At 47.6% G+C, this 17,857-nt stretch overlaps 1 protein-coding gene across 1 annotated transcript in view; it reads left to right on the top strand.

The window, feature by feature from the left end:
- LOC310753702 (inositol polyphosphate 5-phosphatase OCRL-like) overlaps positions 1 to 15,953 on the top strand; it is a gene marked incomplete at both ends in the record, with an annotated part of 328,447 nt that extends 312,494 nt beyond the window's left edge. Inside the window, 6 exon segments of the mRNA XM_083595056.1 lie at positions 13,284 to 13,332; positions 13,335 to 13,390; positions 13,914 to 13,998; positions 14,700 to 14,827; positions 15,644 to 15,755; positions 15,838 to 15,953. Of these exon segments, the coding sequence (XP_083451182.1) occupies positions 13,284 to 13,332; positions 13,335 to 13,390; positions 13,914 to 13,998; positions 14,700 to 14,827; positions 15,644 to 15,755; positions 15,838 to 15,953 (546 nt within the window).
- Between the last annotated feature and the right edge of the window lie 1,904 nt (positions 15,954 to 17,857).

The following is a 17,857-nucleotide window of genomic DNA, read 5'->3' as shown; positions in this document are numbered from 1 at the left end:
AAATTACTCTTTTCTCCACCTCTGTTCTCAGATTTATCTCAAAATAGTCCTTCACCGCTTTCTGGGCCTTTTTGTACACCTCTTCATCTCTAAATAGGGAGTCATTCATCCTCCATCTGAAGGAGCCAGCTGTTGTTAAGTTCCTCTCCATCTTTACAGCATTATGGTCGGAGCAAGTCTTTGGGCAGATTTCCACTTTCTTTATCTTTGGTGCCATCCCACTAGTTACCCATATTTGGTCAATTCTGGTCCAGGTCATTTTTGCTTCAGAGAAGAAAGTTCCCTCCCTCTCAAGAGGGTTCCTTGTTCTCCAAATGTCAATCAGGTTCATATTATCTGTCATTTCAAAAAAAGTCTTTGGTAGTCTCCCATCCTTGGAGACTACCTGTCTTTGTGCTTTATCCATGTTTGTAGAGACCACTCCATTCATATCTCCCATCAAAATTACATTGTAATCCAAATAGTCCATTAATGTCTCATGCAATTTCTTAAAGAATTCTGACTTCCCTTCATTTGGAGCGTAAATTCCTATTATCAATAATTTTTCTCCTTGAACTTGAATTTCAATTGCCAAATATCTTCCTTGTTCATCTTTAAAAATTAATTTAGGGGCCAACTTTTCCTTTGTGTAGATCACCACTCCTCTTTTCTTCACTTTGTCTGATGAAATAAATTCCTGTCCTAATCTTTTATTAATAAGTAATTTTCGATGTACTCTAGTCACGTGGGTTTCTTGCAAACAAATCAAGTCCAATTGTTCTTTTTTTAAAATATGAAAAACCTCACGCCTTTTTCTGGGAAGATTTAGTCCATTACAGTTCCAACTTAGAAATTGCAGAGACATCTTGTTATTTACTTAATTGTTCCCCCGACTGCTCCAAGCAGTTCTTCTCCTGTTGGTGTTTTAAGCCCAAAAGATAAATTTGAAATATCTGGTACTTCCTCTAGATTTGTAGGTTTCACCACTTCCTTCAGAAGGTCCTCCTCGTTCCTTTCCAGAAATTGTTCTTTGTCTTGCACTGTTTTTATTTTAATTTTCTTTCCTTTGTAGTTAAAAGACAAGCCTTGTGAAAACTCTCATCTAAATAGTATGTTATTCTTTCTCAGCAGAGTGACCAAGTCCTTGTAATGAGCTCTCACTTCCAAAATATATTTAGGAATGTCTTTGTATATCTGCACATAGGAATCTTCAATCTCCAGAGTTCTTTGAAAATGTAAATTTAGTATTTTATCCCTCTCCTCCTTAGATCTTAAAGTTATCAAACAGTCCCTTGGACTCTTTCTATTTTGTCTCCTGCCCAGTCTAAAGGCGGTTACTATCTTGAATTCCTCCTCTTTCAAATTATCCTGCCAAAATTCCAAAAACTCTTTTGTAAGAAAGTCTATCAAGTTATCCTTTTCACTTTCTGGAATCAATCTCAGTCTCAGATTCCTATCTTTTCTCTGTAGTTCCAATAAAGACAGGGCCGCCTCATGTTCATCCAGCTTTTTGCAGACTGGTACTAACTTTTCCTGTGTAGTTTCTGCAGAAATTTTTGCCTCCTCAGCAATCTTTCGGGTTACATCATTTTCTTGAATTAATTTATTTATTGTCTCTGTATTTAAATCTAATTTTGTTGACAGTTCTGTCAGCTGTTTGGAGTTCTCTGTGCTCTGCTTTGTCAGAGCTTCCAAAGCCTCATTTATTTTGACTAGTGCCTGTGTCACTGGCTCCATAGATAAAGTTGTAACTACGCCTGCTGCAGCTGAACCTGATATTGAGCCCCTTTTTCTCTGTGCAGCTTTACTTTTGGCTCTTGTTGTTATCTCTTCTGCTGGGCCACTCATGTCCCAAGGTCTTTCCCACGGGAATTACTTTCAAATGGAAAACTCCACCAGCTTGTTCTTTACAGTGTAATTAATAACTGTTTCCCTACAACCCTCTAGAGGGAGCAGTCCAAAGTTCAAAATACAAAGAAACAAGGATTCCCTTCAAAAGTAGCAACCAATTTTCCAATATGTTTCCAATAATAGTACTGTCAATTTGTAACTTTTCCAGAGTCCCAAACTTGTAACAAATAAAGTCCTCACTTTGTAATAAAAAGGCAAAGCACCAACTTTGTAGCAAGTCTCTAATGACAGTTCTCAGTCCCGGTGGCTCACTTTCCAGGCAGTCCTTCCCAAGGGTTTAAAACGGTAGAAAACTCCACTTCTATACTTCTTTCATGCAGGTAGTACAAATCAAAGTCTCCCCCCCCCCCCCCGCTCCTGCCTGCTGAGGGGGAGGTTTAAATCCAATGTCTGAGTCAGTCAGTTTTAAAGCTGTTTTCTGTCAAATTGCAGCTTTGTATTTCGTTGCTTTAGCTATCATGCAGTCCAGGGAAGGCAGACTTCCTTACTTTTTGCCTTCTCCGTTTTCAGCCAATTTTCAGGTATTCTTTTAAAGTTGTTGTTCAGTCTTACTCACGGATAATCCAATTAGGTTCCAAATGTCAGGAAGGAATCGGCGCTCTCCGTCAATGGCGACGCGGCTTCACTCCACGGGCTGGGTAGCGACTCTCAGCACCGCGCTCACCCGATGCCGCTCCGGAGCCTTTAAAAAGGCTCCTTTGCAGTAAGGGGGGCACTTAAGGTGCCCGCCGAGTCTCCGTGCTCACAGGCTTCCGCGCCTGTGATTTTAGGGGTCCCCGCTTCGCCGTAGCGGTCAGACCCGAACTCGTGGAGCAGTCTCCCTGAGCGGAGCTCAGCGGGAGACCACCATTGAGCGCTGGCGCCGACCGGAAGTCGACTCTGGGACTGACCTTGAATCGATTAAGTGTTATGGCAAAAGTATCAGCATACACAAAATCAAGAGAAATCTCGACAGAAGAAGCCTTTGTGGATGCATTAAGTAAGATAAATGATTCACTGGAACAGCTTAACAAGAAGGTGGATGTGGCAACTACTAAAATTGATTTAAATACAGAAAGTATAAATAATTTGGGACAAAAGGTGAACATAAATACAGAAACCATCCAGAAATTGATACAGGAATCTACTCCGACATGGCAGACTGTGGAGGAAGCTAGGGAGAAAGTTGTTGCTGCTGAATGTAAAGTAACACAATTGGAGAGAGAGAGAGTCCCAGCCTTACAGATGCAACTTGTTGACCATAAGTTGATGTCTGCTATGACTGAATTTAAAGAAAATCAGATGAATTTGTGGATCAGAGCCCTACCTGAACTGGAGAAGGAAAGTTTGATACATTTCCTCACACAGGAATTTGCTGATTTTTGGGACTTGGACTTGGGTCAAGAAGAGATTAAAATTGTGAGGGCCTTCAGACTTGGAAGAGGAGGGGGAAAAAAGAAGAACAGAATAAGAGACTGTTGGCACTACCAGAAGAACCTAGAAGAACAACAGTTAAGAGTGGAAATTTTTAAAGACGTCCCGAAATACCTTTTGGATCTTAGGTCTAACTACGGAGATTTGGTTGTCCTGTCGAGAAGGAATAAAATCGTCTTTAGGTGGGAGTTTCCCCAAGGTCTACTCTTTAGCCTCAAAGGAAGGAAAATAAAAATAAGATCAGCAGAAGACAAACTAAAGTTTTTATATAAATATGAAGAAGACCTGCAGAAGGGACTTGGAAAAGAGCTAAGAGCATCGGACAGAAGATCACCAGGTTGATGGACTATAGGTAACTGGCGGAAATAACTGGCAGAATCCGAGACCAGGGAGAAGAGACGGTGGAAGAAGACTGGAAAAAGTTCAAAGACTATTTATAGAAATATTGTAAAATTAATGAGTGTTAGAAAAATGTTGGAATGAACTTATCTGGCTTTAGTAGAAATGTTATAAGGAATTAAGTACAAATAGATTATTAGAGTATTAAAGGGAAAATAAGGTTAAAATATGTTAAGATAATTAATACGACAGAAAACAGAGGAAGATGGAAGGGAATTGCTGAAACAATTAATAGAAGTGGAATACAAAAAGGGAGGTGTGAGGAGGTCGTTGAAATAAGTGAATGAAAGATAAGATTTTGAAATTGTATGATGTGTGTATGATGTGTTTTAAACTGTTTTTGTCTTGTTTTGTTTAGTTTATTGTATTAGTGTTATGTAATGTTTTTATATTGTATTGTATTGTATTGTTTTTTCTTTCTTTTTTTCTCTTTTCTTTCCTTCTTTGTAGTGTTTAAAAGTAATAAATATTATTTTTTTTTTAAAAAAATAGAAACTGTCAGCCTGCAGCAGCAGCCACACCCCAGGAATGGCTTCAACTGGTGGGCTGACCAGGTGAGGGGTGTTGATGGGTCTCAAACCCTCAGTGAGTTAGGGGCTTCCCCTGTACACAAAGCTATTGTCGGGTACTGGCTAGAGGAGGAGGAATGGTGGGAGGCTACAGCCAGGGAACCCCTCCCCCCGGGAAGCATCAAAGTGGGAAGGCTCCAAGCCAGGAGACTGCTGGTGGGATGCAGGAGACAGGTCAGAAGAAGAAGAAGAAGGGGGAGCAGATGGGTTTGTATGCTAAACAAGCAGCAGGTTTAAGGGAGACTGAGGCAGCTGAGGAGGAGGAAGAGGAGGAGGTGGAGGCTGAGGCTGCAACAGATCCCCAGGCACCTGCCATGTCCACTGTTCCCTTCTCCCCTCCTCCTCTGTCCCCAGGAACAAGGGAGGCATTACATGGAGCAGAACAAAAGGCACAGAGAGCCCCTCCACGACTGTTGGGAAGTCAGCCGACTGGGGAGGAGCCTTAGGCTAGGGATGCCATATTTCTAAAAGTAGAAACCAAGACACCCCGAAAGCTGTGGAGCTATTTTTAGGAAGACCCCCAAATTGTTGAGCTTCTTAAAGGAAGACCCAGAAGCTGTTGATGTCTGATAGCCCTACCTTAGGAGGAGGCTAAGATCCTCCGTTCTGGCAACTGGGGCTAGTCCTGCCTGTGGAGTTTCTCTGTCGGGTTTTGTCTCTCTGAAGAAAGAGTCCACCTTACTGCTCATCTCTGAGTTTTGATGCTGAACTGCAGCTGAATCAGCCCTGACAGCCAGCCTCCGGCCAATTGAGCAGATGAGACCACTGGGGGTCCAACAGTCAAGAAGGTGGTTTCTGCCCGTGCTGTAGAGGGAAGTGACGAGCAGTGGGGCTCATCCACCTGGGAAGGTAGCTCATTTAAGAGAAGGAAGTCCCTGATCCTAAACCTGATTGATCCATTTAGCCCAGTATTGCCCACTTCCAGCCTGAGTGGCAGAAGCTCTCCAAGGTCTTGGGCAGAGAGAGGCTCCTACCTACATTGAGCTTCTAACTGCAGGTGCTAGGGACTGCACCTGGGACCTTCAGCATGCAATGCAGGTGCTGACACACCGAGGCTATGGCGCCTCCACAAAACCTTCAGGTATGGGCAGGAGGCACTACTCGGCATCCTTATATCCCACCCTTCCTCCCAAAGGAGTCCAGGGCAGCAAAGACACAACAGTTAAACAACCAAAACATCCAAAAACAGTTCCTACACAGAAGCAGACTAAGAAACATCTCTCCTTAGAAGGCTTCTTGAAAGAGGAAGAGGAAGAAGGCATTGAAAAGATAGCAGAGAAGGGACCCCCGATAAGATGGTGTGGGAATGTTCAGGGATGCAGGAGGGGAGTGCATTGTTCTCAATGCATTCATTGTTTACATTGCATTTCAGACTCATGGAACCTGCACCTTTTGCTTTAGCAATGTTGCCATCTGCAATCTCAATTTCAGATCCTTCTTCATCATTTATCTCATTTATCTCATTAAAATAGTCCTTTTTATATGAAAAGTGCGAACTGGCACCTGAATCTAAAATCCATTTATTACGTTTACTTTCACGATTCTGGACAGTTAAATTCCTTTCTTGCAGTAACCATGTGCATTCACATTTCCCCTTCTTTTCCCCTTTTGGCAGAAAGGGGTGGGGTTTCTTTGCTTTAGGAGCCCTGCAATTCTTTGCAATGTGTCCTTCTTTGTTACAATTGAAACAAATCACCTTCTTAGGCATCTCTTTCGACTTTGTAAATTGCCTAGATGCATAACTACTGTCCTTGCTTCTAGTATTTCTCACTGGAGATTCAGCTCTATCTCTGCATTCTTCTTTTAAATAACCAATCAAGTCTTTAAAAGTCAGACCTTGTCTATGGTCCATCAAACTTACAAATGCGCTAAAACGTGGTCCAAGTGATGATAACAAAAATGCTATCTTTGTATCTTCATCAAAAGCTTTGGGAGTCAGATCTATTCTTTGAATAATCTCAGTAAACTTGTTGATGTGCTCTGTGAATTCCTCTTTTGAATTCATCCTCAATCTGGTTAATTTACACACCAAGTTTCTGAAGCAGTTTATGCTAGATTCTCCATACACGCGCTCAATATCTCTTAAGATTTGAGATGCATCATCTGTACTATTTATTAAAGATAGCTGCTCATCACGAAGTCCACTCAAAATTATGTGTCTAGCTTCGCTGTTCATGCGTTTCCAAGCACTTATCTTGGCTAAAGCTTCCTCAGATGATCTTGTAGGTTGAGGGTTTAAAGCTTCCAAAATGTGCTTATAATCTAAACATGCTATCAAGCGCTGCTTCCAGTGTATGAAATTGTGTTCATTCAGCACAGGCATTCCTAGCTTTGCATCACTATCAAAAGCTGCTCTAGAAATCTCAAAATCCAAAATTTGAAAATTCTTCAAAATTTCTTTTAATTTTAAAATCAAAATCTCAAAATGCAAAACAATTCTTCACTGCCTTGGGTCACTGTGAACTCTGAGGGAAGGGGGGGGGGGTTGCTTAATCCCCACTGCACAATGGAACAAAGGACCATGTGCTTACCAGGAAGTTAACTCAGAAAAATACTACTCAACTCAAAATTACAATCCAATGCAATCCTTCAAAAATACACAGAAATATGCAATACTGGGCCCATAACCCTTTGTGGGAATGTTCAGGGGTGCAGGAGAGGATATATTGACTAATTATATCCTTATCCAACTTGTGCTAACAAGTTCCCAAAATATCAGCAGAGTTTATAACATTCCCCTTTAAGTTCGCAACGGTAACGTGTGCACAGGTTCGCTAGAACCTCTATAATAATTACTCTGGTAATTTCCCCTTTTGTTCCCTCTTAAAATACAAGACACAACACAGTCTTTATAAAAGTATAAAAGAGTTTACTCACGTTCTGTTCACAATATGATCCCAGAAGGCAGACAGGCTTAAAAAGGTAAAAGACATTTAGAATCTATCTTATAGCAAGATAGTCCTTTCCTCCTCTCTTGGCTGAGAGCCAAGAGGGCATCCTGCTTCTTCGAAAGATGGAGATGAGAGAGAGAGAATGGCTGCCTGCCCTGTGCTTTTATCATTTACCTGCACAGGTGAGGCCACACCCACCTCTGGTCACATGCGGAGGAAGTCCGTCCCCAGCAAGTTTACCTGCTTGTTGGACAGACATCCCTCCCCATGTTCTAACATGTACACTCTAGGAATGTTGTCATTGACTGCTCCAGTGTTTTACATCCCACAGATGGTACCTGCAGGAAGCTGTCATCTGCAGAGCAGAGCCATCCATTGGGTATATAAGGGGTGATATGATTTTTCAGGTGCCTTAGCCTCAACCAATACCTCAAACTATCAATCAACCTCCTCAGTCTCCTTTATGCTTCTGATGAAATAGGCTATGCCTGCATAAGTTTTTGTTATGTTGTCCTAAAATGCCACTACTCTTTTGTCTCTTCCTTCTGAAGGATCCCGGTGAACAAGCAAAAAGCCCTTGAAACACACACACACTCACGAGGACAAGACAAGACAGGGCTGTGCACCACAAACCATCCCAAAATAAGCCTCCATTCCCCAACAATCAATATTGGGCTAAAAGCTATAGAACACAAAGCTAAATGCACCTAAAAACTGGTTTAGAAATAGCCTTGGTCTTGCCTAGTCCCTCAGCCTTGTGAGTTTGGGAGCTAGTCTGCCAGGGTGAAAATCTAATGGAGGATTCCATTGTTGAATTAACCAAGCAAGGATCATAGTTGCCACCTATGTACCTTGTGGTTGCTCTGTGCCAGAGGGCAAATGAGGGTGGGCCTCCTCCCTCGCCTGGCTGGGAATGAGAAAGGGAAAGGTCAGAGTTGTGTGAGAGAGCTGGGCTGGAAGTTGGCAGAAGTCACAGAGAGAGAGCCATGCCTGATTTCTTCTTGATTCGAAGGCTGTAACTGGAGGAAGCAAGACCTTCTGGGGCATTAATGCTGTGAGCCTCTCCATCTTCGGTTCAGGTTGTATATGTGTGTGAATAAACCATATATCAAAAAAACACCACAGTCTCCGCTGAGCCTCATTCCAAGGAAACTTGCTCTAACAACCTCACTAATGTAGCCCCTTCAGTCCTTTATTCTAGTTCCCCTTTCCATGCCGTACCATACAAGGCTTTGCCAGTATTTTCAGGGTCATCTTCCACCACAATTTAGGGTTGCCATATGTCTGGGGAAACCCGGACATGTCCTCTTTTGGGGGACCAACATGCCTATCTGGGCGATTTTTTACATTTTAAAGGAAATGTCCAGGTTGAGGGGGAGTTGTTGGGGTCTCGGGCTCAGGTGGCTCGGGATTGGGCTGCTCTGCCCGTCATGGCCCCTGCCAGCCCGAGCTGGGGAAAGGGGCATGGCAGTGGCGACCCCGCCCACCTCTTTTCCCAGCTCGGGTTGGCAGTGCCTCAGGCTGTCCTCTTTTTTTGCTCTTGTACCCTCATTTTCAAACAGCTTAGTTCTTGAACGTTTTGGCTCCCGGAACTGATTCCATTCAACTTCCAAGGTACGACTGTAATCAAAATCAAAACAACCACCACCCAGTAACCCACAATTGGATGGCCCCATTGGGTTCTGGAATTATGGAGGGATGAAAAACTGATCGCATTCCATTTTCTCTACACTATGTGTGTACCCCTGACCGTGTCCTCCCTTACTCATTTCCCCCCTAAACTAGAAAGCCCCAAATGTTTTAGCTTCTCATCTGGGAGTTGCTCCAGCCCCTTGATAATTTTGGTTGCCCTCTGTTGAACATTCCTGCCCCCCCAAGCTCTGCCTTCAACTGCAAACGTGGCAGACAATGCCTTCCCAAAAAAGTTCAGTTTTACTTTTAAGGACAGGAAATTCTCCTGCAGGCCATCTGTGCTAAAGAGAGGGTGCAGATATAACTCTCCTTGTTTTGGACCACCCAATTTGCATAAAAATAAGACAAGATTAAAAGTGTTGAGTTTTCCCCACCCCATGGAAAAGGAGCAAATGAAAAATCCTCTCCTGAGCTGTGGCTGCGACTTCCTGAGCATGAGAGATGAAAAGGGCCTGTATGGATTTGGCAAAGTCAGCATTCAGAGTTCGAGAATCACACTTGGCTCATGACCAAGGGTGTCCAAAAATAGCAAAAGCCAAACTTTGGGCTCAGAGTTGAAATGCTGACGTTCCTCTTCTCTATGGGCTGCTGGTCAGCGGATGCCTTGACCAAGACCTGGTTGTCTAACTTTAGACCTTTCGCCTACACCTGCTGTTCTGGACTATAAACAACAGCAGCAATTCAGCCCTTGGCTCACTGCAAATCATGTGTGCAAACACAGAACCTGGCTTGGGGCTGCTTTGCCTCTGACTTACTTTGCAACATCCTCTCCCTCCAGAGGAATCTTGCTTTGAACAAAAGTAACCCACAGTGGAGGATCAACTTCACTTTACTTGACTAGACCCAGTGGCGTAGTGGGCTGCGGGGCACAGGGGCAGTTGCCCCAGGCGCAAAATTGTTAGAGGTGCACAATTTCAGCACCTGGTGCTGCCTCAATACAGCTGCACGCTTCCATCACTGGGGTCCGATGACAACGGCTTGTCCATGCGATCAGGTAAGTGACCTCTCCAGACAATGGGGTGGCTCTTCTTTTCTTATCTCTGTGGCTGTGATCCCCTGGGTGATGTGGATGCCATTCGGCAGTCGAATGCGCATGCATACTCCGTCTGTTTCCCTCCCTCCTACCCCCTCCTCCACGTGGCCCCGGGAACTGGCAAGCCGTCCTATGTCTCCGACTAGGCAGAGCTCTGGCACCCTCCTACCTTGCTGGAGTCTACCTCTTTTTATCTGCAGAAAAACTCATGACAGGAGTCATTACATGAGATCTTGGACTCTGTATCAGACCCTGATGGCAAAGGTGGTTCTGTTAGACTATGAACCACCTGAAAGAGTCTCCTGGTACTGTTTTCACCAACAGATCCAGCAACAATGGTCCTCCTCACCGTCGCTATCGCCACTTGGTAGGCTCGACGTTGAGCTCTAACCCGTGTTTGGTCTCATTTGACGTGGGTTTTTCACCACCAGCACTTTAGCTGTCTCAGTGATTGTTTCATCACCCTCAGCCCCAGGGGTAGAACCACAGGGTCATCCAAGTGCCATGCCATTGGAGAGGGTGCTTTTTAAGGTTTGTGGAGCAGCACCCTCTTATTCCCCACCACCAAATGTGCTTTCCATGTGTTTGGCCGCCGTCTATCGGGTCTCCCCAGATGAATTTGCTATTAGAAGGAGGCATGTGGGACTTCCGGAGGCGGCGCCAACGGCAATGGCGGTCTCCTTCTGAGTAGGAGGGAGAAGCTCCGCAGAAAGTGGGTCTGTCCGCTACGGCGAAGCGGAGACCCGGCTGGAAATCGCAGGCAGAAGGAGCCTGTGAGTGTGGGACTCGGCGGGCACCATCAGCGCCCCCCGATTTAGCGAGGGAGCCCCGTAAGGGGTTCCGGAGCGTAACGGGAGCGGCGCGGTGCTATGAGTCGACTGCTGCTTCTGCGGGGTGAAGCCGCGTAGCTGTTGCCGGAGAGCGCTGACCTTTTTCCTGTGAAAATTTGGCTGCTAAACGACTATCCGTGAGTAGGTGAATTTAAAAGATTTGAATTCGAAGAGAAAAAAAACCTGAAAATTTGGCACTGAAGCGGGAAAGTGTAAACAGTGTGGAATGTTGAATACACAGCGGCCACATGGACGGACACACACACACACAGACACAACCCAGCATAGCTTCAACTTTTAGCACAAAAAGTCTTCAGCTAGATGTCATGCAATTGCGTGACATCTAAATGTAATTGCGTATATTGGGGACAGCATTGGAAAAGCCTGCAAACACCCTCTAAACGTCCGGAAACCCTTTTGAAAGGCCTTTTGAAAACCAGCAGCCTCCCTGCAAAACTCCTTGCTCCAACTCTCCACAGGCCTGAAAGGTCAGTGCCAAAGCTCCTGGGAGGGAGTCGAGATGCTGTTTCCATGCCACTTTGCCGCTTTTGTGCTCTTGGGGGGGACATTTTTGCCCCTTCAAGTGCCCCTTCCAGCTTTGCGGCAGTGTGCGTGTGCCTCGAAGGCACGTAAATGGAGTTGCCCTTGTCAACGATCAGCAGCTGCTCCATGCAGTGGCAGCTGGTCCCTTAGGGCAAACCAGGCACTACCCCACCAACCTGACTTTCCTCTCAGGCAACCCGCACCTGCCTGCCTTCTGACTCAAATCCAGTCCAGGTGGCGGCTCTAGCTCTCTGCTTTGGTCTCTTCCCTAGTCTCAGCGTGGCCCTTGTAGAACTCGGCAGAGGAGAACGGAGACGAAACCAGAATTTGCCATCACTGCTTGTCACTGATTTTGCGCTGCTTGACTCTGGGTCCGCTTGCGATTGGCAGCCCGGGAGGCAGAAAGCCCAGTCTCATGATGCAGGCGCCAGCCCCCTCTGGCCCCAAGAGCCAGTTTTCTCCTTGTCTCTGTGCTCAGCAACTGCTGCACAGGCTATGCCACTCTGCCTTACTCTTACCACCTGAGCACTGGCATTTGGGAAGCGGTAGTGGCTGCTTTGGGGTGGCTCAGGGAAATGTCACTCCTCTCGAAATCATATCTACTTGGGTGTATTATCCTAGCCACAAGGAGACAGTGGTGACTGTCAATTTGGACAGCTGTAGACATTTAGAATCATGGAGGATATGTTTATCAGTGGCTACCGGTCAGGGCTATTTCTTGCCACTATTATCACAAACCACATGCTTTTGATTACCAGTTTCTGGGGAACATTATGGACAAAGTGCTATTGTCCCCGTGTCCCTATGGACTCCCAAGGGCATGTGGTTGGCCATTGTGGGAACAAAATGCATTGCTCCCCCCTCCTCTCTTTCTCTTTCTCTTGAATGTGGTAGCTTGAGATAGAACTAACCACCCTGAACATTTCTGGAGAGGAAGATGGGAAGGAGGCCGGAGGCATTGTTCACCAGCTGCTGTGTGCTGCATTGCCCATACAAAGTCGTGGGCTGGGGCTCCAGCTGTTGCTCAGTTTCTACCACTGCCTCTGCAACGTGCTCTAGACAAGGGGTGGTGAACATGTGACCCCATCATCTCATCCTGCTGGCTGGGGCTGCAGCCCATCAACCTATGAAGGCCCATCCATGTGTTGCTGTTTTTGTTACTTATTTCCTGCCCTTCACCCTAAGGTCCCAGGGCAGGTTCCAACAATTTAAATAAAATGTTAGAAGAAGAGAAGTTTGGATTTGATATCCCGCTTTATCACTACCCGAAGGAGTCTCAAAGCGGCTAACATTCTCCTTTACCTTCCTCCCCAACAAACACTCTTTGAGGCGAGTAGGTCTGAGAGACTTCAGAGAAGTGTGACTGGCCCAAGGTCACCCAGCAGCTGCATGTGGAGGAGCAGAGACGCGAACCCGGTTCCCCAGATTACGAGTCTATCGCTCTTAACCACTACACCACATTGGCTCTCTAGCCAAACCCCATGTCCACAGCTGCATATTTAGTAAGCTTTTGGGTGAACTGCACATCCGGAGTGGGAGGATTACTAGCTGCATATTAATAGGGGGAGGGGGAGCTTGGATTTGGGGTGCAAGCAATTTGTTTTTTGTTTCCCCACTCGAGATGCTTGCTGTGGCTAGGGCCGGGCGATATGTCAATATAGATATATTTTCAAATCAGCTTGAAGTCTAGATAGTGAGACTGGTTTCATAATTTCTGACCTGGCAATATATTGTGAATCATGATGTGTGTGTGTACTATGCAAAAAACACCATGTGGGGGGAAACTGTGAAGCCAGACAATGCCTCTACATAGCTCCATCTTATTTCAGACATCGTGATATATTGGTGTATTGCAATGTTTAGCTAGTGATATATCACCGTGTTGAAAGCCAGCTATCGCCCAGCCCTAGTTGAGGCCTCAGAGGGCAAGACTTGTCCACCCAGCTGGAGCAAGGAAAGAATGCATGCAGGCACACATTCTGTCAGGCTCTCATGCCAGTCCCGCTTGTCATTGGACCTCCAGGAGAAGCAGTTTCTGGATATCGTACCCCAGGATGGTGATGACTCCACTGAGTGGCCAAGGAGATCTGGCTTTTGGTGGACCACCTCTTCAAGAATGCCTGCCACCAGGTGAGCTGAGGGGGACGGTACCATTGAAAGGATGGGTGTGGGCTGGAATCCAGTACCAGTTTTGAGGTGTGCAGGTTCCAAACCCCACAACTGATTTATATCTTAGCTACCGACTCGCTCTTACAAGCTCCTGCTGTGAGTATAGTGGCACCTTGGTGGAGCGGCAGCGGGTGGGACATTTAGCATATACTATTCCTTAGAGCGGCTCAGAAGAACCCAAGTGTTCCCAACCATTGTCTGTCTATCCCTAGCAAAGCGGCTCTCTGAGACTGGCCACTAGAAGAAGCGGGGAATGATTTCACTCTCCCATTGCCCCAAATCAGGAGAAGGGTAGTAGGAATGCTACTGTGGAAAGCAGGTGGGATACAATTCTCAGCCCTTGTGCCAGCTCTCTTGGTGATGGGCTTCTCTCCATTGTGGCATTCCTCGACCTCACATTATGCACCCCAGGGCTGGATTGTTCTTCATGCTATCCAGGATGTACCTCATCCCTTCCGAACGCATGGGTGATACTCTGCTTCAGGAGGACCTCTTCCAGACCCCGGGCATGCAGGACGAGTTGCAGGAGAGAATTGAGTGCCTGGACACCAGCATTCCCGAGACGATCCGTATCCTCTTTGGGGGACATTGTTGGGGAGCAGGGCTGCTTGGTGGTTTTCTTTCGCTCTTGGCTGGAGTGGACCTCACTTTTATATACCTGGTGGCTTAGGTTGCTAGGCCAGCCCATCCTTAAGGCTCTGAGACACAGCAAAATGAAATGCCCACAGTCAAGTCCAGTCATGCATCCAAACAGCTTCACAGCTTTAACCCCCATTTGAAAACATCAGCCTGGCTAGATAGAGCAGAGGTGGGGAACCTTGACAGGCCCGCAGGCCCCACATCTAGCATCATACGTGGTGTCAGATGTGGAGACAGGTAAAGACATGGCTGCAAAGCAGCTTCAAGGGTGCGTTCAATTGTTCTTTGGCAAGCAGGGTTTCTTGACCGCACTTTTGGAGTTGACCACTAGTATTTGTTGTTTGGATTGAAACCATGCCTGCAGAAGGACATTTCCTCGGCAGATCAGCTTTGCAGGCAGCTTCGTCAAGAGGGGAGGTGTGGGATAATTACAGTGGGATGGCTCAGCTGGTAGAGCGTGACACTCTTAATCTTAGGGCTGCGGGTTCAAGGTCCACCTTGCGCCAAAAGGGGGAACTTGCAAGGTGGGCCCAGATGTATAAGGACCAAGCTTCTTGCTTTGGACCAGCCTGGGAAGGAGGCAGGCTGCAGGTAACAGGACAGAACACTTCCCTTGCCAGGCTGTCAATAGCTGGCAGTGACCACTCGGTGGCCGAAGCTCTGCTCATCTTCCTGGAGGCAGTGCCAGAACCAGTCCTTTGCTATGAACTGTATCAGCACTGCCTTGAGTGCTCACATGACAGCCACCTCTGTCGCCAGGTCGGCCCCAGAGCCCCATCTCTTCCTGGCTGGTCTGTGGTGTGTACAGAAGCATAGAATCAGAAGGGATTTCCAAAGTCATCTAGTCCAAATGTTGCCGCGAGTAACAGGAAATCCACTAAAACATCCCTGAAAGCCAGTAAACCGGCACACTGGCAGGAGGGCTAGTCTGGTCTGGGAAGCCTTGTTAACTGCAGAGGTTGCTGATGTCTCCTTTGATAACCATCCCTCTCGGTTGTGGAGGGGCGTGGGGTGCGCACATGTTGCCTTTTTGCTTTCTGACCAGGACTTGTAACAATAGCCCACCTGTTTCAGTGAACCTTGCTTGAATTTCCAACCCAGGAAGCGGCCATATACTGGGCCATCTAGCTCAGTATTGTCGAAATTGACAAGCAGTGGCTCTCCAGGATTTCAGACAAGGGATGTTCCCTACCCTCCTGGGAGATGCTGGGGGTGGAGCCTGAGACTTTCTGCATGAAAAGCAGGTGGTTTACTGCAGAGCTATGGCCCTTCCCCCAAGATATCTCAGTTGGTAGAGCATAAGACTCTTCATCTCAGTGTCCTGAGTTCGAGTCCCACCTTAGGCATTGCAGGGGGTTCGATTAGTTAACCCTTGTGGTCCCTTCCGACTCTACAGTTGTATTATTCCCCAAAGTTCCCAGCAGAGTTCTAGTCCGGTTACCATTTTAAACATTCTTTTTTTTTATGCCAGGTCTAAACCTGCAAACATAACAAGTACACCGTGCTAGTGATCCATGCCCCTCCTCTAGCAAAGCTCTGCACTGAAACTCCAAACCGCCCCTCCCTGTCTTGCAGGTGATCTGCCAGTTGCCGCGGTCGCACCAGAACGTGTTCCGCTTCGTGGTGGCTTTCCTGCGGGAGCTGCTGAAATACTCTGAGAGCAACAACGTCAGTGGCAACATGCTAGGTAAGGCCTGCCTGTCCTGGCTGGGAGCTGGCCTTCCTCCTGCTCCCGCCTCCTCTCATGCAAATGTTTCGCTTCCCTGCAGCCACCCTCTTCGCCAGCCTCCTGCTACGGCCTCTGCCCAACGTTCTGCCGAGTGCCATCGGCTTCCTCCTGGGCTTCCTGCTGGGGGCAGATGACTACGAAAGGTGCCAAGCGTGACTGGAGACGAAGTTGGGAGGGAAGAGGCAAGGCCCAGCCTCTGTTCTCTGGTGCCTGCCCTTCCCCTTGTGCCATCTTGCCATGTGCCAGCTCCCTTCCCTGTGCTTCGCCCTTTCCACCTTTTCCTCTTGACTCCTGACACGGTTGCACACTTGGCTTTCCACATGGTTCCAGGGCATTGGCAGCAGGTTCAGGGAGCTTGGGGAGGGACCCTGTTGGAGGACAGTCATTCCCCTGCCCATCCTACTACCACCACTGCTGCTCTCAGTCCCTGCGCAGTAGTCCACGCTCTCCCCTTCTGCTGCAGCTGAGCATGTGCTACTCTTGGTGGGTACCAGGCATAAGGATTCCTGGCCTGTCCTGGGATTGCAGGACCTCTTTCTCTGTCCCCCCAGCCTTGATGCTCATCAAGAAGGGGCAGGGCAGCCACTGTGGCCCACGTACGCCTTAGCCTGCTCTCTATAGTTCAGCTATCTGTCCCCATTCTGCCAAGTAGAGTTCTAGGGTGTTCATTCTTCATGAGACACTAAGCACTGCCTAAAGGGACCAGGGAGGAGGAGGGGGCGCAGGCTGGGCAGCAGGAGGGGAGCTGAGGCAGTGGGTACAGCTGGGTTGGGCTCCCCACCCGCCCCCAAGTTCTGCAACTTTGTCTTTCTGCTTTTCTGTCCTGGGTTCCTGTACTTGGTGCACACACACTCTTAATTTATTGGGAAGCGGTTGTTTCAAAATGAAAGATCCGTTGTGCAGAGATTGTTCTGGTGTTTGGAGGGGAGCTACAATTGCCTTTGCTGGTTTCGCCACTGCTCTGAAACTCAGCCAGACTTTCCAAATGTAGCCGCCTTGGGCCCTCGCAGCACACATGAGGGAGAGGCTGTGGAGAGGGGGTGCTACATGGGGCATCAGGTCGTGCAGATACCATGGAATCTGACTTCGCTCTTCACAACAAGGCTTGCAGGTGCAGAAAGAGGGCTACATTGCTTCCCCAAGGTGTTTCTCAATTGCTCTCCTTCCTCATACTGCTTGCAGCTTGCAAGTTTCAGCCCAGCAGCGGCTGGCTGCGAATTATTGCATAGACTCTTGAGGGGAGGTCTGCCCTCCCCTCTCCCCATTAAGCTTTGTCTCCAGGGCTCAGTGGTAGGAGGGAGAACAGAGGCAGAAAAAGAACTGGGCTTGGCTTGAGGGGGTTATGAGAGCATATGTGCACCTGGTGCCAAGGGATAAGGCTGCAGAACTGAGCAGAGCACACTTAAGAGCAGGAGGAGCTGATCCCTGCTCCCGCCACCACCACCAACAGCAACTCCTAGATGTCCACTTGTTCTTCTCAAGGGAGTCCCCAAAATGACCAAAGGAGTCTGGAGCTCTGAGAGCAGCTATGGAGACTGCAGAGTCTGGATGGGAGCTCTTTTATTATTTATTTTCATTTGAAGTGGGATGGAGTGGAGGCTAGATGGATCACTTGGGGGGGGGAAGCAGGCGGAGAGCAGTGGAACAGGATTGGGAACTTCCCCCTTCCCCACTGAAATAATCCAACTGGGCACCCTAGGAATTGGCAGGGCCAACCTGCGCATGAGGCGTTGCGAGGCCATTGGCTCAAGGGGGGGCAGATCAAGGTCCATAGAGCACCATGCTTGCAGCCATGCCACTATTGTGACCACGGTCAGGCCCTTGTGAGGGTTTTGCCAACACAACCTGCTCCTCTCCAGCCTCCTTTCCTAAAGGAGAAGCAGAGGCAAGGCTCAGGGTGTTTCTAGTCTTCCGGGTTGGCGCCTCCGGCAATGGCGGAGCTCCTCCGATCGGGAGGAACTTGCTCCGTGGAAGGCAGGGTCTGATCGCCACGGCGAAGGCGGAGACCCTCTGAAATCACATGCGGGAGAAGCTTGTGAACTTGGGATTCGGCTGGCACC

The sequence above is a fragment of the Podarcis filfolensis genome, assembly GCF_964270895.1.
Source record: "Podarcis filfolensis genome assembly, chromosome: W".
NCBI lineage: Eukaryota > Metazoa > Chordata > Lepidosauria > Squamata > Lacertidae > Podarcis > Podarcis filfolensis.
Note: the sequence above shows the minus strand (reverse complement) of the source record. Positions and strands in the feature narration are given on the sequence as shown.